This window comes from Atractosteus spatula, chromosome 9 (assembly GCF_055471065.1).
Source record: "Atractosteus spatula isolate fAtrSpa1 chromosome 9, fAtrSpa1.hap1, whole genome shotgun sequence".
Taxonomy (NCBI): domain Eukaryota; kingdom Metazoa; phylum Chordata; class Actinopteri; order Semionotiformes; family Lepisosteidae; genus Atractosteus; species Atractosteus spatula.
This window is the reverse complement of record NC_142714.1, coordinates 3,276,943-3,300,693: the sequence shown is the minus strand read 5'-3', so window position 1 is coordinate 3,300,693 and position 23,751 is coordinate 3,276,943. Positions and strand designations below refer to the sequence as shown.

Here is a 23,751-nt window from a genome sequence, read left to right as displayed (position 1 = left end):
CGTTGGCGATTGGTCGTCTTGAGCCCCATCCAGCTACAGCTACACGGAAGTGTTTCTCAGACCAGCGCCGGGAGTTACTCCATCTTAAAGTACTTCTCGATAGGAAGCGATCTGCGCAGATCGTTCGCAGCGAGTAGACGAGAGAGTATTACGTTTTTGACTCCCCTCTTTTTACTTCCGTTTTTCCTATGATTTTGTTTTACCCTAAAGCAATGGTTATACGTCGTTTAAACTCCAGCCTTTATGGTCCGTGTACTTTTAATAAACTATGAACTTGTGAAACGGTTGCAATTTCGGGCGTTTGTTTGATAATTCTACCAAATCACTGACCTCTAGTGTCTTCAGCTGGAATCGCAGCATTAGTACTGTACAGGACTGCCCTCACGTAGCTTGTGCACAGAAAGAGGGTGAGGTACTGTAATACAGCGCTCATTTTTCAAAGAGGTGTGCAAAAAAAGAGAACATATCTTAAGAAATCGTCGTTAAATTGTCAATGGAAATTTAAATAACCAAGACTCATTTTAAAAGGAAATGACGGTTACAATAGTGAAAATTATATACAAATAAAGAATTTCAGATTGGTTTATACAGTTAATATAATTCGACATTCAGATAACAGCGACAAACCAAATCCGCAAGATGTTTAAAATAAGTTAAAAATACATTTCCCACACCCCCCTGCTACACCGACTGTAAGTGACGTATAATGCATGCGCCTGTTTGGAAGTTGGAGACAGTCTTTTTCCCACAATGGCACTGTTTCCAGCTTTTTCGGGGTTGTCGAGTAATAAAGCTCCAGACAGTAAAAGTTCATCGGAAGGTAAGTCCCGTTTAAACCTTACTGCCTTCTTTTAAGACGTGGCTGTTTGTGTTCAACAGGACCGACGCATTCACTCATAAATATGGCACGTCGGAACATGCTTGATCGATACTAGTGATGTGACAACTGATTCATAGTGTGTGAGCGAATAGATCCAGCATTGTTTTATTCGTTGACTTTTCTTTCAGTTTGAATACGCAAAACAAACCCCTAGTCTATTTTGTGAATACCGGTGACGTTTGACGAGCTCAACCATGCAGCGTGCGTTCTCCAGAACCGGCGGACGGTTGCAGGGATAAAGGTCATTATGAAACGGGGTCTCAAACTCAGTTCTAGGGGAGCCTGCTGCTGGTGTCTCCAGTTCCGACTCTCGGGGGTGATGCTAGGATCCAGCATGTCTCCTGAAGTTATAGACTTGCCTTCACTGGAGTGAAAAAACAGTTTATCTCTCCTGCAGCTGCTGGCGATTTAAAGAGATAGAGGCAACCCGACTCCACGGCCAGCAATTAGCAGTCCCGGGGGTTAGTTCGTTTTCGGGTTTAAATTCTAACCCGAGCTGTCAATTAAACTATTTCCTTAGATCTTACAGAAATCCGTTTGCCATTTAAATCGCGCAAATGGAGTTTGAGACCTCCCGCCCGTTGCAACGCTAGCTGACTCTTGAGAGAGGGCGAGATACCTGTAATTGTTCGTTTATATCTTCAGAAAGTGGCTCTTGCTGCTTTTATTTCTTTATAAAAAAATGGAACGCTTAACACCCAGTCGTGTTTGAAAAGTTATAGCCTGTAACCTGAAACATGCCCCGTGGTTCTGTTGCTGCGGTCAGTCAGAAAGAGCTGCCCCCCCCTCTCCAGAAGTTCAGTGTTGTAAGATACTGTACTGGTGCTCATCTCACAGGCCTCTTCCCCGCCGAATGAACCCCTCAGCTTCTCATGGACAAGGCTCACCCCGTTAAAAACAATGAGTCCAATTAGATAATTAGGGTCTCAGCTGGAAGGAAGTTGTGCTCCTTCTCCCAAGTCTGACTGCTGGGGACTCTGGTTCCTGCTCATTCTCCACCCTGCTGAGCAGCTTCATCGAGGCCTCGCTTGAAGTGATCGGGAAATACTGCAGATGTGTTGCTTAATGATCTTGTGCTCTTTAAGCTGAAAATCTGTGCAAACTCTTACATTTTATGAAGAATAAGAAATCTCCACCATAAAAGCCCAAATGAAATCATCAATTTCCCTATAGGATTAATAAAGTATTATCTATCTAAATGTGAAGTTAGCAGATTGTTAGTTCTGTTAAAGGTTTGATCATGGAACAGAGATCATGTGGAACAAGAACTGGGTTTGGGTTGACTTGTGAAACAACAGCCAGAGGGTACAAGTGTAAAGCACAAAGGGAGTGAATTTAAAACTTTGAACAGGAGGTGCTTCTTTACAGTAAGTGTGGAGTCTGGAACAAGCTGTCCAGCCGTGTTGGTGAAGCTGGTGTCTGGTATCTGTCAAGACGCAGCTGTGTGAGATCCTGGGATCAATCAGCTACTCACCAGAAAACAGGGAGATAAGCTGAATGACCTGCTCTTGTTTGAAGGGGTTCTGATCAAAGCTCTGATTTATTGTCCTTTCTGTAAATCTGTTGTCTAGGTGTTAGGCCAATAATAATGCATTTCTAGGTATTAAGCCTGCACCAAAAAATGAATGCATTGCAGAAGGACTGAAATATATCTTGCATTAACTCTAAAGTCATGACTCCAGTAAGGAAGAATAATTAGAATTGTACCAAGAATCTTATTGAAAATAGTGTAATTCACCTAGATAAAAGAGTAAATTATATTTTGTCTCCATTACATAAGAGTTTGTAGCATTAATTTTTTATTAGTAGACTGAGCTGTTGCACCACAGTTTAGTTAGTTGCAGAGTCATTCTATGCCAGCTCAAGCAGAAACAAAGCATTCTCTCGTTTAACCCTCTAGAATTAGCTAGAAATGCATGCTGTTTTTTTAGTGTATAATGAGTTAAAAGATTCTGTTCATTCTATTTAAAAAAGAGTATTCCCTTAACCTCTGACCTGGCACTGCTTGACCTTTGCTGATCTTAACCTCCCAAGGGATTTTTTTCTGTCAAAATCTGAGAAACTCGGGCAATGGCTCCATTTGAGTTGTTGTGCAATTATGCTGTAGTAATATGAAAAACCCGTTAATCACCCAGTTCCTGAAAGCTCTAACATCTTGGTTTATTTTAAATAAAGCGACCATTTCCTCGTGTAAGCTGAGCTTGACACACAGGCTGTAAACAGAGCTGTAATAACACAATGCAGTGTGCTTGGACTTTAAAAGTCCAATTAAAGAGCCCAGATGGGCATTTGCATAGTCACCGTTTAAAAAAATGTAATTTATAGTTAGTTCTCAATGTGCCCTCCAAGCATATCATTTTGCAAAATTTAAAATTATGATCTGGATACAAGGGGTCCACACATCTATCCATGTTCAGTACAGGGTTGCTGGGGACTCTATTCCAGCACACAGTTAGCACAAGCAATGACACCAGTCCATTGCAGGGCACACACAGATACAGCTTAGCTTATTCTTACTGTTTATTAATAACTTTTTTAAACTATTAAAAAACTATTATTTGTATTGTGAGAGCCTGGAACAAGCTGCCCAACTGTGTTGTCCAAGCTGATGCCCTGGCTTCTTTTCAGGAAGGGACTAACTTCTAAGTAGTGGATTGTTACCCTTACCTGAATGAAAGTTTTCATGCCGTACTCCTTGGGACCCTTCAATGTTATGAATTGATGTGGGATTTTTGTTTTTAAATATCTGTCTTCTGATCTGATAAATCCCAGGCTTAAAGACTCGAGGGAACTAATTGCGATTGATTGCCATTCTTCTTCCTGTCTGCAGGGTTGGATTGGCTAAGCAATCAAAGCTTCCGGACCGAGGATGCGTTAACCCTGCACCGGCTAGTGGTTGAGGAGGCTGACGAGAGCACACAGAGCCCCACAGATCCCAGGTGGAGTAACTTCATCTCTTCCCAGGAGCATCTTCATGTAGACGGCTCCATAGAGATCAGTCAGTCACAGAACATCTTACACCCTGACGGAAACCACCTGGAAACCCATTTTGTGCTGTGTTTAGGGTTAGGAGATAGTGTAGTCTACATTTCACAAAAAACTACAGATATGCAGCCGGCTCTGGAGTCATTTCCTAATGAAGGCTTGACAAGGACATTTTCCCCTGTGTGTGCTTGATGAGTCTCCTGTGAAAAACAAACAGAAGGTGATTGATTTTCAGAAGCAGAAAATGATTTAGAAATGCTCACAGAGTGGAGCTCTCAGACACAAAGCGAAAGTTATCTTTTGACATTCTGGATGGAGGCTTCTAACACGGTAACAAAATACAAAAATGTGCATTCTGAAACAATGAAATACAATCTGAGAGGGCTGTCTGTAGGAACAAAAAAGTTCAGATTTGTACTCCACAGATCAGATATCCTGGGGAATTTGTATCTCTTTTTCTTTCATAAAGAGTGGCATTGAAGATGTGCTCAAATCTGTAGCTGTTGTGTGGAAAAAGTTGCCAAAATGGAATTCCGTACTGTTGGCTCCACTCGGTTGTGGAGTCTGAATTGTTGAAGAATCGTCTCACATCCTGGGTGACAGGAGCTGATCAGAAGTACCAGATATCTTTGCTTTGCCACATTTCAACACATATTCACGGTGTGCATTGCATCCAGTGCAAATAGGCCTTTCAAAGTGTCCAGGAGATTTTTCAAATGAAACTGTTAATAGAATGGTGGGTTTGTTGAAAATGGCAGAACTTTAGAAGCTGTTACACCCCATAAATCCCCACTACTAATACTGTAAATCACATGTAATTATTATAATAAAAAGATATTTTATCTAGCGCCTTAGAAGCCTAAAAGTGGCTTCTCAAAGTGCTTTACAGAATGACAACAACAACAACCATAAAAAATCCACAAGATGTGCACAATGAGAATACACAATGAGAGACAGAGTAGATGGGAGTGCTGAATACAGTAGGAGCAAAGGGGTAGATAACAGAACCAGTTAAGACTCTTCTAAAGATGAAGGTTTTGAGTCTGGATTTGAAGGAGTTTAGAGAAGGTGGCTCTCTGATACTTTGGAGAGAGAGTTCCAGAGCTTTGGGGCGCAGCAGGAGAAGACCCTGTCACCCCCAGAGTGTAGACGGGCTTGGGGGACAGACAGGAGACCAGAGTCAGAGGAGCGAAGGTTGCGAGGTGGGGAGCAGGACAGTAGTAGCTCAGACAGATACTGAGGTTCCAGGCCACGCAGGGCCTTATAGGTGAGAATGAGGATTTTGAAGTCGACAGGAAGCCAGTGCAAGGACTCCAGGATAGGAGTAATGTGATCACTTCCACTAGACCTGGTCAGGATTCTGGCTGCCGAATTTTGGACAAACTGGAGTTTATTCAATATTGGTTGAGAAACCTAGTGAGCAGATTGTTACAGTAGTCAATTCGGGAGAAGCTGCGTTGATCAGCTTATCAGCCTTTTTATTTATTTGTTTGAGAAGGTTAATTATTGATTTTCTTGATGTACTATGGACATTTTTGTGATAATTTTTTTCCAGGTTTTCTGTGGAAAATGAGCTTTTGGAGGGAAGTGAGGATGAGGATGTCTCCCAGTCCAGGAAAAAAAGAAAAGAGAAGAAGAAAAAGAAGGAAAAGAAAAAGCAGAAGAAGAGGAGCAGCGAAGTGGATGCCGGCCTCATCTTTCCCAGTGATCTCTTAAGGCGTGAACAGGAGGCTGATGGGAAGAGGTACAGAGTTGCAGTGCAGCACTGACGGGGGGGTTTATAAAGCTGACCAAGTCACAAGTCTGCTCTATGGTGAGCTGCAATCTTGGACATCTCAATATTAACAAGGTTAAGCATAAGAACAAAGAGAATCGAAGCAGGACTGGGGCTGGGTGGTACTGAGACCAGAGACACTTCTGAGAAACCAGGTTGCAGCTGTCAGTGGTGCTGGTGGACCAGTAGGAGGCGCACTTCCCTCTGGACCAGAACTTCCAAGCCAGTGCCCCCAGTATGGTAACCAGGGACACAGTGCTGTAAGAGATGCTGTCCTTAACATGAGATGTTAAACCAAAAGTTCTGTTCACTTGGTCATTAAAGATCCCAGAGCACTGGTCGTAAGAGGGGTGTGACCCTTAATGTCATGTCCTGGCTTAAGTCCACTCTGGAATGTACAGGCTGGCCTCCCGAAAGTTGTCCTTTAGTTCAGTCTGTGAAACCAACCCTCACTCCTCTGCCTCATCTGCTGTGCAGTGTGTCTGCAAACACATAATGGCAGCCACAGATCACCCAAGTGGGTCCCTGTCTGTCTGTAAAGCTGTGGGATGACAAGTAATATGTGAACGTTAGGAACTTTTATTTTATTTTTATTGATCTCCTTTGTACTGATCAACATCTGTGCATCACACAGGCTGGAGCTGCACTGCAATTGGAAGGGAATAAATTAATACTTTTTATGTGATTTAGATGCTATTGCACAGTTTGAATGAAAGGTTGAGTTTCCAGTTGCAGCGGTAAAGTTTCCTAGGGAGAACAAAGCCTAAGTGATTTCTTAGTTCAGTGGAATCGGTAGCACAGAGAGTGATTTCCTAGGGGAACACATCGAAATGTGCACATTGAAAACTGGCCTGTATAGCCGAAACCAATTAAAATCTCTCGTTTCTGTTAGCAGCTACAGTGGGGATGTGTGTGATGTGGAAACGCTGTGTGACGCTGGGGCTTCGCAGTGTGTCGTGTATCTCTTACGGACCACAGGGGCCCGGGGGTATGTTCCTCCAGCTCTGTGGAAGAGGTGACAGACCCTGTCAGCAGCAGCACAGCACCATGCTGCTGCCATCCTGCTAAATTTAGCAGAGAGGCAACAAAATCTAGACAGACACCCCCTGCACACCAACTTCTCATGCGCCTTGTGACAACAGTTTTTCTTATTTTAGGTCAACATAGAAGTGATGTCATTTTTTGTTAACCATTGGCTGGTTAAATAAAATGCTTTGTTTTAAATCACACTGTATAGCGCCAGCCACTCTTCAAGTCAGGTAGGGATGCTTAGGATAAATGGAATGATGCGACAACACAGACCAAAGGAGAATGAGATCTCCCCCCTCCTTCTCCTGCCTGAGGGGCACAGAAGGAGCAGCTCCTTGTAAGGACCTGACCTCCTCTGCAGCAGAGGTCCCATCTTCAACCTCTGCGCCCTCTGGCGCCGTGGACCCCCGCACCTGCTGGGCTGGTGGAACTGGCTCGGGTCTTGGCCTGCAAGAGGCCGAGATCAGAATCGAACCGGAACTGCCTCAGGTCCTCATAACCAGTTATCAAAACCCGTCTGCACTGAGCATATGAAAAAAAAGTATCTATAGCGCCCCCTAGGCACGGCTGCACTAGGGCTTCTTGCAGATCATGTGTGATGGGTGAGGGGTACTCTGCGAAGGATCTGTAAGTGCACCTCGTGTAACTCGCTGATTCAAATTATTTTAATCTAGATTGATGTTCTTCCAAACACCGTTCCAGTAGATTTCCTTATCAGAATCACTCGAATCCCTCTTCCAAACAGTAAGAGCTGCCCATGTTTTGAATTGGGTTTTTTTCTCCTATCCAAGTCGCACGCTTACACACTGAAAATATTTTGCTTCTCCATATGGAAGATTTGCCATTGAGGCTTACCCGGCCTGTCGTCCGCGTGTTTCCCCAGAGATCATATTAAATCATGTTTACACTTTGCTTTGTAATGTACCCGTTCTTTATGAAAGGGATATTTTGCTTTACGGATGCTGAGTACTGTGAATTTGGAGCTAACAGCATAACAAATCTCAAGCCCTGTCAAACAGTCACTGTGCATTAAGGACAATTACAGCGAAGCCCAGGCTCAGCGTGGAGAAGAGACAGACACGAAACGGTGCTGTCGGTCCCTGAGCCAGAGGCAGGAGCCCCTGCTGCTCGGGTCTGCGGCAGTGTGAGTCTGCCTTCATGTTGTCAGTGCAACTCAATCGGCCCTGCTGGGAACAGGCTGTCAGTGAAGCCGTTTGGCTCTTTCGAGCATCACAGAGGGGCTGCCAAGTTTGTCTCTGCATTTGAAACTTAGGTGACAGCACTCCTCCTGACTGCCGGGTGAACAGTCTCTCCTGAGGGGGCTGGGGCTTTTCCCTTTCTTTACAGAGGCCTGTATCTTCACCGAGGTCTGGGGGACGTGTGTGCCTGAGTGCCTGGGCGCAGTGTACTGCAGTGTTGAGCTTACAGTTTAACCCAATATGAAGTTACATAATACACAGCAACGTTTCCTGAAGTTTTCTTGTATCATTTGTAAGTCCTAGATTGGTGCATCATTGTTGGGTGTTCAGGGGCAGCATGGTGGTGCAGTGGTTAGCATTGCTGGCTTGCAAAACCTATTTTAAGGGCGGTCAGATTATGAAAACTTGTTTGTTTCTGAGGGCCTGAGGTTGCCTTAATTATATTTTAGATCAAGACACCAAAACTGCCCTTTCTTTCCGTCAAGACAGGAGAAGCAGCTTCTTCCTGAAGGCACCTTCACATGGGCTGATGAGCTCCAGGCTCCTCCGGAGCTGCCGTTCTGTGTTGATAAGAAAGCAGACCCAGCCAACTGGGTGTACAAGTCCCTCTACAGAGCAGACATCGCCAGGTATTCCTCCTGCCCTCCTGCCCTCCTGGGCACGATTCTGTATTTCATTTGAAACTCTTTTGCTTGTGACACTTTAGTTGATGTATTGCCGGTAAACTTCAGTTCTCATTATGGATCTCCTTGCTCTCTGGTTAAAAGCATTATTTTGCAAGCTCGAGTTCTGTCGTCTTATAGAAGACAAGAGGATGAAGGCAAGGGACTGAAAGAGTTCTAGTGGTCTTTATCCTAAAATGAGGTCTGAATTTAGAAGATTTAAAAACATAACCTTTGTATCCATTTTCAGTTGGAGGAAACTAATCTTGTAGACTTCGATAGGTTTTTTTAATTTTGTTTGATAGCCAATAAGCTCTGCAAAAGTGCTCTCATTTTTCTGGGCACTGGCTAATACCTAAACACCAGAACAAATACCGGTGCATGAAACCTGATATAAAAAGACTTTAGAAAACCACTGCAATATCTTCTAATGTGACACAGCACTGAGTTTCACCAGAAAAACCTGTGTGTGCACTTTGATGTTCTGATGTTTTAATGGCGTCAAAGATCTTTTTGACCTTTTCATGCTTTATTAAATGTGACATTTTAAGGCCCTGCTTAAATATTACATATTAAAGTTATGCCTTGAACTTCATTCTTACAAAAGGAACGTAATGTCTGCAAAAACTGCAGATGAAACATTGGTGTTCGTATTTCACCAGTAAGTGGAATATGCCCATCTGGTCAGTAAATTGTAATTTTTGTTGGCATACACTTTCACTACAATAGGACACCACGAACGTTTTATTAACTCAGTTTCAAAGCAGCATATAAGGAGAATGGCTCCCATCCAGGTAATATCATATTTAACTGGAGAGCACAACCTGCACTTGTGACTTTAAAAGAGCCGCAATCAATATTTGCTGATTGAATTGTGTGTTGCGGTAGAGGCAGTGATTGTGCTCTTACTCTGAAGGTCAGGCTCTGCAGAGGTTTACAGTCACCCAGCTTAACCTGCAATTTAAAATGAATCTCCACGGGATGTGAGGAACAAAAGAAATTCCTCCTTCGTCTGCTGAAACTCTGAAACCTGCCGCCCAAAACTGCCCTATTTCTCCATCTGTTCTGGCTTGTTTTCACTGCTCTAATGTGCCTGTCCCGAGGTTATTTGCTGGCCCGAGTTCTTTATTCTTCGAGGCTCTAACGGATCAGTAGCAGCTGTTATCAGTTAAGGTAACTCCAGAAGCTGCTGTTGTAATAAAAAATCAAAGGCCTTAGATTTCTGTAGAGATCGTTATTTCTTCTCGGGACAGAAGCTGTGACACATGGGCCCCACAAGTCTTTTCTAGTTTAATGAATCCCCGTGGCAGGGGGCTGTAGTATGGATCTCGGAAGCAGTCTGCCAGGAAAAGCAGCGTTAAGGCTTTTTTCTTTCTGGATTTTGAAGGTATAAAAGGAAGGGTAACTGCCCCCTTGGCCTGAACCCAAAGACGGAGGGTGTAACGTGGGACGATTCGGCTTCGGAAAAGAAAAAGGGTGAGAAAAGGCAGGCGCAGGAGCGGTACTTCTCCAGGGCCGGCCGTCAGCTGCTGAGCGCGGAGGGAGCTCCCGTCCGCCCCCACGCGGAGCCGCCGTCTCCCAGGGGCGGCTTCCTCCCGCTGCCCGACTGCCCCGAGGAGGGCGCCAGTGCGGCGGCCGCCCCCTCCTGGCTCAACCCCCTGGGGATCTACGACAGCTCCACCGCGCTGTGGCTGCAGGGCAGGGGGCAGCCCGAGGGAGAGGCGCCGCCGCCGCCTGGCGCCCCCTGCGCTGCAGGGCAGGCCGCGAGGGTGGAGGAGTACAACAGGAGACTGCGAGAGAACCCCGCCGACGTCCAGACCTGGATGGAGTTCGTACGCTTCCAGGTGCGATATTCCGTCACAGCCGTGTCATGTCTGGGTGTTGCACACGCCTCCCAAGCCCGCCGTCCCCGGAGTTCGTCTGATGTTAGAGTTAAAAATCACGTTAGACCTCCTAGCAAGCGATGGTGAAGATTTCTAGGAAATGAACTTAAGGCACAGGGTGTGATAACGTTCCGAAGAGCTGCAGAAACGCCCATGCGCGCCTGTAGTTCTTCAGGTCCACTGATCGGGATGAATGCGGATGCAGTGAATGTAGAAGAGGTGACATTACATATTGAACGGCTTGTGTCTTTCTGAATCATTCTGATTGCACTTGAGAAGGGTAAGCTTTTGAGTGTTGTGGGCTATTGAAACAAATGCATGATGTCAACGAAATATTTACTGAGGGCACAGTGTATGAATACTTGCATGAGCTTGTGTATTTGTAGTGCTCCAGCACATACCTTGACCACATCCTCTGGGACCCGTGGCTGTGGGCCTGCTTATCTTATTTCTTTGGCAGATGTGGCATGAGCCTTGCAGTGCCCTGGCATCAAGAATACTGTTAGCCTATACAACATCCCTTCTGCCTTTCATAAGGTTACCAGATGACAAGGTGGCAGAGCTCACTGCAAGTTGAAGAATTTGTTTTCCACTATCCTACTTTTATCTCCTAGTTAAAGGGTGGTTTTGTATCTAAACTGTTTTTAGTAAAAGTCTTTGTAGTGCGGTGTGCTCATTTGTATATGCGTAGGAGGTTGCAGACTCTTAATTGAGAACAGTTGGTTTTGGTTTCAATTAACTAGTGTGCCTAAGCAGATACGGAAGAAATTGCAGTAGCTGTAATATGCCAAATGTAATGGCAGCACATTCCCCAACCAAAATCTAAAAGCTTCAGCATTGATGTTCAAAGCTTAATTTAAGTGGTTTCAATCCCTTTCAGTGGCATTGCAGTGCTTTGAGATGTGTTGAAAGTTGAAGCATTGCAGGTTGCATGTCTTTCGGTTTTAACCAGTAGGTAAAGTAAGGCTTGATACAGCTCAGCAACCCATTAATTAGATGGGGGACTCAGGCCAAAGTCCCCCATTAATGAAATTCTTGCAGTGCAGTGCGGAATGTGAGTGCCCAGGAGGTGGTGGGTGTGTAGTAAATCGTGGTGATTGGTCTCCTGCCTGTCTTCTGAGTAGAATGGATTGTTCTGAGGTCAGCTTTCCAACAAAGACTCTGCCAGTCCGGGCCACACTGTTAATCATTTGCATTGTACTGGACTCCCTCGCGCCTCTACGCCAGGGGTGGACAGCACTGGCCCCGGAGAGCCACAGGCCTCTGAAAGCATCGATTTGTAAAGATCACAAGGGTCTGCGATCAATTCAGTAAGCTAATTGGCTCAGCTGCCGCAGGAATGACCAGCAGTGTGCTGGCATTTTTATTTCGATTGTTTTCTAAACCGCTACATTGAACAAATCTCCTGCCGGAGCGACCACATCCAAGACTGTTGCAAGTGTTTGCGACACTGTGGGTGACCCGTGTCACCTCCTGGATTGCGGCTTTGTTCAGGCAAGGATTCTACTCGGAAGAATGACAAACCTTTCCTTGGATGATTAGTAAAAGCTCACTTTATACTTAAAGGTTTTCAGGAATTCCTTTGACTTCTTTTTTTCAGGAAGACTTAAGGATTCCCTTGTACCTTCTCAGTGAACATTCAGCATAATAGTGTTCAATTAGTAAAATGATTAGAACCATTCGAGTTGTGGATGAAGTGGTATATTTCCAGAAACAATCACATCATCACTGGAAAAAAAAATTGTGGTCTCATTGTGATGTGAGCCTGGTCAGTACCTGGATGGGAGACCTCCTGGGAAAAACTAAGATTGCTGCTGGAAGAGGTGCTAGTGGGGCCAGTAGGGGTCCTAATGACCCAGTATAGTGACGGGGACACTATACTGTAAAAAGATGCTGTCCTTTGGATGAGATGTAAAACTGAGGTCCTGACTCTCTGTGGTCATTAAAAATCCTGGGGTGTTTCTCGAAAAGAGTAGAGGTGTAACCCCTGTGTCCTGGCCAAAGTTCTTATTGGCCCCTACCAATCATGGCCTCCTAATAATCTCCATCTCTGAACTGGTTTCATCACTCTGCTTCCTGGTGTGTGGGGAGCATACTGGTCCACTGTGGCTGCTGTCACATCATCCAGGTGGGGCTACACACTGGTGGTGGTGGAGGGGATCCCCATTACCTGTAAAGCGCTTTGAGTGGAGCGTCCAGAAAAGTGTAAGCAATTATTATTATTGGATCATGTATTTGACCCGAAAATTGTTTTTGTTGACAAAATTAGGATGAGCTGATGGCCGGACCCAGCGCCTTCAGCATGACGGAGAGCGACTCTGACAAGGGGAAGAGATCCCTCAGGGTGACCCTGGAGAAGAAGGTCTCCATCCTGGAGCGAGCCATCGAGAGCAGCCCGGGCAGCGTGGAGCTGAAGTTAGCCCGGCTGGAGCTCTGCCAGGAGCTCTGGGAGCCCTCCACCCTGCTGAAAGAGTGGAAAAAGCTCATCTTCCTGCACCCCAATAACACAGAGCTGTGGAGGAAGTACCTCATCTTCAGCCAGAGCCAGTTCAGCACCTTCTCGGTGCTGAAGGTGAACGCCGTTTATGGAAAGTGCTTAAGCACACTGGCTGCTGTGCATGATGGCAGCATGGTGTCGCACCCTGCACTGCCTGGCACCGAGGAGGCTCTTCTAGGTGGGTCATCTTCAGCTTCTCTTGCACGAGCGTGAAATGCCTTGGTGTGCTGCAAGCTCCTGTCGTCTTGTTGAAACATGTCACCAGCGGAGCTGTCGTCATGCACTGATTGCAAAACAAGCAGGTTCCAAGAGCAGGTTGCGTAGGTCCTGACAAAAAGAGGGTGGCAGGATATAAGGGTTTGAGGTGATAACACAGGTCCTGCCTAGGCCTGTAAAAACTGCATTCTTCTGCAGCTGTGCAAGAGGAGAATTCACCAGCTTTTCTACACGGTCGGGGGCGTGGCTGTCAGAGGACACCAGTGGCTCTCTTGTACTCTTATCTTGACTACGCAGTGAGGAAAGCGATTGAGTTTTTTGGTTTCTCCATCTGTTGTATTAAAGCACACCTAATCAAGCGGGTTTTACAGAGTCCTCATTGACTTCTTAGTCCCACTTACGTTGCATTTATATCAAAAGGAAAATCAATTCTTTTGTGTTCCGTAAGAAGCCTGACACCAAGTCCATTCTGCGCCGGGGTTAGTGCAATTGTAAATCAGAAACTTTATCCTGTACGTAAACATTTCTTTAAAGGGAAAATATCCCGGGTCTGGTTTCTCATTCTGTCATGGCGAATTGAATTGTTTGCTGTAGTATTTCACGTTTTGACTGCAAGTGAGCAAATAATTGATGAGCGAGAGGCTGTGGAATGCGGAGACGATGTAATTAATGGATGGCAGGCAGTTTAACGCCAGCGATTTTTATTGTGCAGTAGAAGGCTGAAGCACAGCAGAGGGGATCACATTAAGTTGATTGCTGAGCGTAATGGCGCAGATTTTGCAGTGTAACTGATCTCTGCAAACACGGCGATGGATCACCTGGGCCTTGGACATGAGCAATGGGCTCCCTTTGGAACAATGAGTTACAATGCCTTGGCGACTTTCTCAAAAAGGAGCTGCAGCACGCTGACATTCGGAGAATTAAACAGTTATCGGATTCAGTTTTTGTTTTTCTGGCTGCTGTTTGATTATTTTGCGTGGGAATCCAGGCTCATGACCGTGTTAGTGTCGTTGTGGGATTCAGCAAGATACGTGTCTTTTACGAAACCCAGAGGGTAAATTGTGTAGATCCCAAGGGTAAATAAATGTTGGGGGCATATCACATGATAAAATATTGTGAAATACCTGATCTATGTGATACATACCATGAAACATTAATAATGCAAGAAATTAGTATGGATCCATTTGTTCCATGTTAAAAGCCTCTTAGTATAACCTTGGGGACATGTATTGTATAGATATGAAAGACTGTTTGATTGCTTAAGTTACCATTTTCTACTTTTCTATGTTTTTTTGGTCCCATGCTCCTCCCAGACAGAAGAAAAGTGTGCTGTATAAACATTCACAGGGCTTAGCGACATCACACCAGGACATTAGAACAAAGAATCAGGATAAACTGATTTCAGTCAGGAAACAAAAAAAAAGATAATTGTTTGTTTTTTGTTGAGAATATATTAACTTTGTCATTTAGCCGCAAGAGCTTGTAAAGTTTATAAGCTCACAGTCTGATGGCGGTTTTTTTAAACGTTTTAAAAGAAAATGGTAACACATGACACCTAGTGTTTAAAAGGGAAACTGCAGGCCTGAACACCACGTTCCATATTCTGATAAAAATGCAGACTGCCTTGTATCATTGTATCAGCCTTGTGCACTACTGTTGCACTTGATTACTGTTACTGTTACTTTATTACTGTTGAGTTTATTAATCCAGTAAAAACCCTCCTATAGAAATGGGTCAGTTTGTAAAGAAGAACGTTTTCTCTGCTTGCCAGCTTGGTCAGTCAGGGAATAAAAATGTTGACCTCTTCAGTGGGCATATCTTTTCAGTCGTGTTTGAATCTCTACCCAGCAAGCTCGGGGACCGTATCTTAACAGTGTTCTTTTCTCCCGCCCTAGAGATGTTCCTCCAGCAGTGCCAGTTCCTGAGACAAGCAGGACACTCCGAAAAGGCTCTATCCCTCTTCCAGGCCCTGCTGGACTTCACTTTCTTCAAGCCCGACAGTGTGAAGGACTTGCCCACCAGGCAGCAGGTACTTCCTGCCCTCTGTCGCTGCCGGAGTCGCCCCCTGACATAGTGGATAGCGGTCACACAGAAAACCCAGTGATGAGGCACCCTATCTAACCCTCCGGAACATGTCTGGGCTGCAGTGTTGTATTGTGAGCTGGGTTTAACTTTTTCCTCTTAGACTTATCCATTGTCCGTATTTGGAGAAATTAAGTAAAATGCGGGGAATACAACTTAAATTCTAAGACACCCCCCCCCCCCATCCCTAGCATTTTAGATTTATTGCATTTATTTAATTATTGATGAACAGTTATATATAAATTCACTCCTAGAGTAGTTTGTAAACCCGGCATATGTTGTTCAATAGCAAAGAAATGTCAGGACTGATTCCCAGGTTCAGGAAATGCTTGATCTTAGCTGTGCAGGATGACTTTCGTCGGTGTCCTGTGCTTCAACCCACCACCCAGTTGTACCCTACAGCTGATTACCTGATGGCATTTGGTTGCTTGCAGGAGACGGATCCTCTTAAGGCCGCAAATAATTCTCAGCCATTTTTTGCTTGCACTCCACAGATAGCAAACCCTAGAGCTGTGGGATGTTCTGTGATCCCATGGGTGTTTGAAAGGATTTCCATTAGTGTTCAGCTGTCTTTCAGCTGCAGTGCACTTTTAAACACTGCTTGTGTTATGTGAAATCGCAGCGTTAACTGACACACTTTGTTGAGCTCCAACATGATGTATTTTGACCGGGTACCGTTTTCCAGTTTTGCACATGTGCTGCTGTCTGTGAGGGAAGCACTCCTCCTGCAGTGGGTGCTGATCCTCCAGGACTGAGCTAAGACATTTGCTAATTAAATCAGCAGTAGTAATTAGACTATTTTGCTATAGGCAAAAAAATCAATTTTACATTTGGCTTTGTTGATGTTTCTGAGTTGATGCTTATTTAACAAGTGATAATACTGGCCTCTGAGATTTCTCTTCAAGTCAGATTTGGTTTGATTGGGTTTGTTTGTATGAGCCCTTAGACCTGGATCTCTTTAACCTTGGGTCATTGACTCCCCGAGTAAGAGGCTTATCCCCCAGGCTGTGATCTGGATAATATCTGTTTTCCTCTGGAAACTATGCTGATGTTGTTTCAATGCTTCACTGCTTTAATGTGCCCACTTAACAAGTGGGCTGTGTTCTTATTCATCTCAGCCTCAAACTCCCAGTTTGTAATGCCTGCTGAGTACAAACTGAAAGAGCTCTTCCACATCAAAGAAATCATAATTATTGTTTTTATGCAGCTGCACAATGGGTCAAAATTAACAGAAGCAGTCAGGCTTTTCCCTTCATTTATTACAACAGATACACTGAGAGCTTTAGCTTTTCTTAAGGTGTCATTTGCATTTATGAACCAGGTAACCATGGCGTTACCTTCAGCTTTTGTATCGCCCTTAAAGTAAATGCAGCTGCGTGTTTAAAATCTTTAGCACAGGTGTGAATACGTGCAATGGTTAATATGCCCTTTGAAGGTTGTCTTTCTTTCTTCCAGCTCTAATATTAAACTCCCCTGTTAGGTTTTAAACTGCGAGGTGTGATCTTGCATATGAGATCCAATAATGAATGAATATTTTCCTAGTTTGCATGCTAAAGACATTATTTGCATTCATTGCCTTTAGCCTCTGTAAAGTTTTTCTGATTAAATTCTGAGAATAATATCAGATTTCACACCTGAATGTTGGCAACAATTTCTGTTAGCTTTTTTTATTTGGTAAATGAATTTAAAAAATATGAACGGTTTATATACTGTTTCCTTAACTTTAAATGATACATGGAAAACGGAGAACCCCATGACAGACGGACACTTGTTTTCTTTCTTTTATAATAATATGCAGTTATTCATTTGCTGCAAAATGCAAAGCTTGAACTTGATTAGTGCTCTCTTAGTTAGGCACTACTGCTACTGTTATTGCCTTATTATTCTTGTCAGGCTGAAGAGTGTTTTCGGTCCCTTTTTGCAAATCACAAAAAAGCTTTATCACTTGAAAACTCTGATTATTGAGCACCACTTTGAGATGATTTGCTCCTGCAAAGTTAAAAAAAGATCCTTAGTAAAAAGGCTTAAATAATCTCTGCTAGATATAAGAGCTTCTTTTGCCATGTGAATTGTGCAGAGCCTGTCCAGACAGGGACAAACGATTTCCGATTTGTTTCCTGACATTTGCCACGATGAACACAAGGGAAAGCTCTGCAATTGTTTGCCAGTGTCTTTTTGCAAAATGTTGTGTTGCACTCCCTGCACAGAGTGACTCAGTATGTACCTTCAGGGCCTTCTGAGTGGCTCACAAGGGAGATGAGCTCTTATGAGTGCAGGTGTAGCTCTGTGATCGCAGGTCCGAGCCTGAGTCTGCCCGCCCTTCCTCCCTCTCCCTCTCCCAGTGTGCGGTTGCGGGGTCGGTAGGCGTGCAACAAGAAGTGCAAAACACACATTTGGTAATTCCAAGTCAGATGGATATATAAATTGCAATTTTAAATGATTAATACAGACGTGTGCTTTCAGCAAGCCTTAACTAAGGATTGAAGAAGGACAGTGAAGCTCGCAGGGAGGAAGGCAAAGTCGTTCCGTTCAAATCCAGTGATTTACAGTGAGATTGTGTGCAGTGCTGCTCCTCATCGCAAAGCCCTATCCTGGCTGTATAGGTGACGATCTGTGCTTACAGTATTTTAAACCACTGGAAATACTTCATCTTCCCTATTTCTCCCAACCCGTTGTCGTTTGTGAACAGGTGGAATTCTTTGAGCCCTTCTGGGACAGCGGGGAGCCCCGAATAGGAGAGCGGGGCGCCAGGGGCTGGAAGGCGTGGATGCGTCAGCAGGAGAGGGGCGGCTGGATTATACCCGCGGAAGCAGGTAGGGAAGGGCGCCTCCTACTGGGAGAGGGCTGGGCTGCTGGCAGATGGAGCCAGACCTCCCCTCCACTGCACACAGAAGGACCGGCCTCCAGCTGTTAATCCCATCGGTGGTCCGCTGCTCCTGGAGGTGTCCTAAAAGCTCTCCGGTGATGCGTGGTGCCGTTGGAAAAACACACACGGGCACGCAAGAACGCAATCCAGGTGTCCTCTTCCCGCAGACGACGACGACGAAGATGCGGATGACGACGACGGCGAAGTGAAGGACAGGTCGCTGCCGAAACCCCGGGTCTGGCTGGAAGTGGAGGCGTCTCGGGAGGCCAGGCACTGGCTGCCCTGGAGGCCGGACAGGGCCAAGGGCCAGTCGGAGGAGGACTGCGAGGACCCCGACAGACAGGTACAGCGTGCGCCGAGGTCAGCTGTTTCTCCCGGATCTAACACCGCTCCAGAACCACACCTTACTCCCGGCCTCCGTCTCCATAACTGTGCTGAGTGGTATTGCTCAGCCAACACAAGGTGGCGTACTTCTCCCCCACTCCCAGCACTGTTTCCTTTACCTTTTCCACTGAAAACAATCCTAGTGAAGACGTATTTCTACTGTGTGGTTATTTATTAGGGTAATGCCTTCATCCAGGGCAACATGCATAAACCCAGAATTTGCGCCATGAAGTCACAATATTTCCTCGGTAAGCGGGCTGAAGTGTAGTGTGTGATAACAGAGGGCGGAACTGAGTTGGCCGTCCTTGTCTGTTCTGGTTTTGTCACGCAGGTCTTGTTTGATGACCTCGGTCCTTCCATGATCAGGATTTCCAAGCCTGAGCTGAGGTTCCAGCTGGTGTGTTCGTTTCTTCACTTCCTTGGGATTCCGGCGGAGTGCAGCTCCTTTGACCCTTTCTGGAGCATATTCCTTGATAACCTCTCGGTGCTGGAAGAGGGACTGGAATGGGAGAGGCCCTTAACATCCCTCTACCCTGAGCATGCTGGGATCAGCTCTGTCGGGCACATGACCACTCTGCGCAGTGCCAAGAAGCCCATCGGCCTCTGCAAGCAAGGAGAAGAGTTTGTGCAGAATGTCTTCCAGCAGTTATTACCACTGTGTTCTTCAGAGGAAAAGTCCCTTCTCACACTTTACTGGATACAGTACGAGAAGTTAAAGGTTTGTGAGTGAAATGCATGTCCTTTAATAACCGGGGCTTCTGAATAATGATGGTAAAATAATTAAGAAACATTCCGCATTGTATGTTGAGCATCAAAATAAAATTCAGTAAACGATCATCAAAGACCAAGTTGTCCAAGGAAGACGAAAGCAGTTGATGACAGAAATTGCATTAGAGCTGTGAAGAAAAACCCTAAAATATCAGCCTAAGAGATTGCAGACAGTCTCCAGAGGGCAGGGGTGAAAGTTTCTCAATTCACTGTGACCTGGCTTTTGACAGGAGAATTGTAAGGGCTGTGCTTCAAGACACAAACCTCTCATCAGCACTGAAAACAGAAAATCCAGATTTGAATTTGCAAATAAGTATAAGGATGTGAAACGTCTATCAAGGAAAGACAAAAGTGTGGAGAAAGAGAGTAACTGCGAATGACTCTTAAGGGGAGTGACGCACGGTGGATAGAGTGTCCACCTCTGGAACTGGCTCACTGGTCTTTAATGATGCTGTAACAGATGCTGGCTACATAGTACATGACTTGGTTGCCAAATCTGAGCCCTTTTGAGCATTTGTGGGGCACGCTGGGACAACATGTAGCATGTAGGACTCACAGATCTGTGGTCAGGTACGTGCTTGCATGAGAAAGAAGGGACCGAATCCCAAACACAGCATCTGCCTCCAGGAGCAAAACATGTGTTGCTCATGTACAGCTTGTATTTCTTCCAGTGGGGGCCACACATGTGACTTAAGCCATAGACACCAGCTGATCAGCCATGCTGCAATACAATGTGTAGAAGGGTTTTACCCATCACTTATATTTTCAGTGCGATCCTACTGTGCCTGCTACTGAAAGATTTTACCATTGTCCCCATAATAATTTTGTGAAGTTGCTGGAGTAGGAAGTTTCTTTTGATGCCCAGCATACATCTATCACAGAACGAACTGATTCTGTTATGTAGAATGTCACCAGAAAGCCCTAAGGGCCCTACTGACAAAAAGTCCTCAAGACTTCAGTACAGTTAAACCTTGTTTCGGTTCCTTGAATGCAAAAGGGGAATTCAGGAATATGGAATGAATTGCACTTTTAGAGCTCAGTTTTCCTTCTGCATAACAGGCGCAAAGGTTGTCTTCGAAGTTAATTTCCCGTGCAGCTGGCACAGCCTGCTTCTTGCCCCATGGGGGAGATCAGGCCGATAGTTTTGCTGTCTGGTGTTGCCAGAGGTGATCGAGGCAGTGCCGTGCAAGCTGGATTTCATGTCGGCTGGTTCAGGGCAAATCTGCTTTAACGTTCCCTCTTGTGAAATGTCCCACAGGTGCTCAGGTGTCTGCAGAGCAACCAGAAGAAGAGGCTGAAGTCCCAGGGGAAGAAGAGCAAGCGACTGGCCAAGTGTCTGCTGAAGGTGCCGGAGAACCGGAACTGCCTGGGCCTGTGGAGGCAGTACGCCCACCTGGAGTGGCTGCTGGGGAACCTGGAGGACGCCCGCAAGGTCTTCGACACCGCCATTGCCATGGGAACCGGCCGGGGGCTGCAGGACGCCGCGCTCTGCGAGCTCTGCTTCCTGTACGCCCAGCTGGAAGTGGAAGCAGCGGAGGGCGCGGTCGCCGGGGCCTCCTCCCGCGCAGCCTACATCCTGACCAAGCTGGCCGAAGGCGGGCCCTACTCAGAGTACGAGGGACAGGTGTCCCCGGTCGGCGTCCTCAAGGCCCGCAAAGCCTACGAGCATGCCTTTCTGGACGTCTCATCCCAAGCCACAGACAGCCCTGTCCAGCCCGGGATTCTCGGTAGAGCTGTGAGCGTCGCCGGCTGTTTTGCTTTGTTTCAGTACCTGACCATGGGGATCGAGGCCGCGGACAAGGTCTACAGGCAGGCAGGTGAGCGAGTGGCCGAGGGCCTCTCTCTGAAGACGTCGGAGAGGGCCCCAAGCCCCCGGGCCCGCCCCTTGGAGCTGGAGACCCTCGCCCTCATGCAGGCCACGCTGCTCAGGTACCACATGAAGGTCAGCGTGTTCCCGGTGCTCCCTCTCAGGGAGGCTCTCACCGCGGCGCTCCGGCGCTCCCCGGGCAGCGCGCGGCTCTGGAAGCTGTACGTGCAGCTGGAGAGCAGGTACCACAGCGCCAGCCGGGCCCGGAGGTTCTTCCACAGCGTCACCAGGAGCACTGACAGCGTCGTGCCCTGGCTGTTCGCCATCCACGCGGAGCAGAAGAGGAAAGAGCTCGTCGATTCTGTGCAGAGGTGAGCTCTCGCAGCGCTACCGGGGACAGTGATGGGCGTGACCCCCTCTCCTTCTTCCTCCTGCCGCCAGTCTGTCTGCAGAGGCAGCTTGTTGATCTGTTGAGTGGAGTCTACAGCTGACACCGATCACTGGTCACCGCAGGCCTGTTCCACCCATCTTTCCTTCCTTCTTGTCCCAAATGATTGGGGACGTATAGAGACGCCCCAGCAAACACTTTGAGCAGAATTGAGATGTCTGTGGTGTAAAAAATGTCTGAAACAGTGCTGTATAGTAGTAATAAGAGAACGCGCCAAACCATGAGACCAATTCATATTTTTCCCCTCAGTGGAGATCTAACAGAGATTAAGATTAATTTAAACCGAAGGATTAGAAAATAAACATAATAGTTGTGTTATATCCCTTTCCTGTTATAGATTCCATGTGTATCGAAATAACATTGTTGTGGTTTCCCTCTCCCAGAGCTCTTTCCATTTTCTCGTCTGTCTTGGCAGGGTGGGGGGTGAAGAAGTGCACTCCACCATACCGGAGAACGGACTGAGCAACCGAATAAGAGTTCTGTTTGAAAAAGCCATCGCCAGTGAAAATGGCTCCCACTGTCCCCTGCTTTGGAGAATGTACTTGCACTTTTTGGTAAATACCAAACAAGCTTGCTTTCTGCCAGTGAGCCCACTTCTTCACACAAGGATTGTGGGAATAAGGAAGAGAGCCGCCGAGCTCTGTTGTTGAAGCTGATACCTTGGCTTCCTTCAAGAAATGGTTTGATAAGATTCTCGCACCAATTAGCTGCTAGGAGCCAGATGTGTGGTTTTGGTCTGTTCGTTTTTTTAAAATATTTTTTAGCATGTCTGTGCGGTCCTGTTTTTCTCCAACCGGATGAAGTCATGCTGTTGTTGTGTTTGTAGGTGTCCCAGGGAAACACAGAGAGGAGCAGAGGGATCTTTTACAGAGCTCTACAGAACGTCCCGTGGGCCAAGGTGAGCAGGCTGGTTGCACAGGACAGGGTTCCTTTCCGGCTGTAAGCGCTGCAATTGTCTGTCCTGTTAGCTGCAACACGTGTATTTCCTTGTTTGTATATCAGATAAGACTTACCTTCGGGACGACGTAACTAGTCCAGTTTAGCCTAATTTATGGCCATCAAAAAGAACAGACAGGCACAGAACGTTCTTCTGCAGTGGGTGCAGAGGGGAGATAAACCTGCAGAGTGGGGGCGTTAGTCAGAAGTCATTTAAAATCTTCCGCCCCGTCTCGCTTCTCACGGTGCAAACCCCAATTTGTTAAAGAACCCCACATTTCCCAACGTGCGACGGTTTTTCCGCACTGGAGGAAGCGCTGTCTTGTGCGTGTGTGCGTGTGCTCTGAGCGGCCGTGTCGCTGTCCGTGCCCAGGGGCTGTACATGGACGCGGTGGCCTATTTCCCGGAGCGCGTGCAGGAGTTCCTGGACCTGATGACGGAGAAGGAGCTGAGGCTGCGCGTGCCGATGGAGGAGCTGGACATCCTCCTGGAGGACTGAGCCCGGACCCCGGACTCCGCTGGGACTGCTGCAGAAGGCGCGCGCGAGTTCAGTTTGAACTTTCTGAACTGTGTACTCAGAGTTAAAGGCACCTGCTAGTTCTGCCAGGCCAGTTTCTAATACTGTAGTCATTTTACCAGCGTCGCGTGTGAAAAGAAGGGCAGGAAATTAAGGAAGTGTGCATTTAAGAATGTGGTTGTGGAGCTTGTGAGTGGCTCAGCCAGTAGTGGTGCGCACTTTGAGTGCAGGTTGGGCTCCTTGATCCTCTCATTAGGAGATCAGGCCATGTCATGTTACAATCCGACTATGACGGCCACTGAGAGGCTTCAGGGGGTGCCTGCAGTTTGTGGTAACAGCAGTGATGACGTGCCTCTCCTCCAATCAGTGCTGATCCTCCCGAGGGTCACTTCAGAGTGTGCAGAGAGTCAAGAGATGATTGGTTGGATGGCGGATGGGGTGGGAGGAGCCAGGCTATCCTTCCTCATTGTTCCCTTGAGCTGCGAAGGGAGACACAAGGAGTCAAAGACTGAGTTTATAATTAAGAATAAGCAGTTTCTAATTTTGTAAAACAATTTGATGTCAGTTGTAGAAAGGTAGAAAATTCATATGTATCATATTGTACAGTTTATATGAAAATGTATTAAATATTCTTTAAAAATATCACATATTTTGTCTTTTTAACTTTTATTATTTATTCCTGAAATCTGTTAAATGTTATAAATATAATCTTTTCTCTTTACAAAAGTTGTAGATCATTGGAAGAATTATAACTTTTGGATTAGCACTAGACAGCAACCCCATCTTCTGTACCATTTCGGCATAATGCTAAATATTTG

General features: G+C 46.1%; 1 protein-coding gene across 1 annotated transcript; it reads left to right on the top strand.

Annotated features, from left to right (window-relative positions):
• Positions 1-555: 555 nt before the first annotated feature.
• Positions 556-23,573, top strand: nrde2 (NRDE-2, necessary for RNA interference, domain containing). The gene is made up of 14 exons (XM_088926030.1): positions 556-820; positions 3,711-3,819; positions 5,421-5,609; positions 8,353-8,496; positions 9,917-10,373; positions 12,682-13,087; positions 15,021-15,154; positions 17,897-18,020; positions 18,241-18,416; positions 18,789-19,175; positions 20,484-21,403; positions 21,896-22,034; positions 22,307-22,378; positions 22,790-23,573. The coding sequence occupies exons 1-14, from the start codon at positions 751-753 to the stop codon at positions 22,913-22,915; spliced, it is 3,453 nt and encodes a 1,150-aa protein (XP_088782156.1). The 5' UTR covers positions 556-750; the 3' UTR covers positions 22,916-23,573.
• The last annotated feature ends 178 nt before the right edge of the window (positions 23,574-23,751 follow it).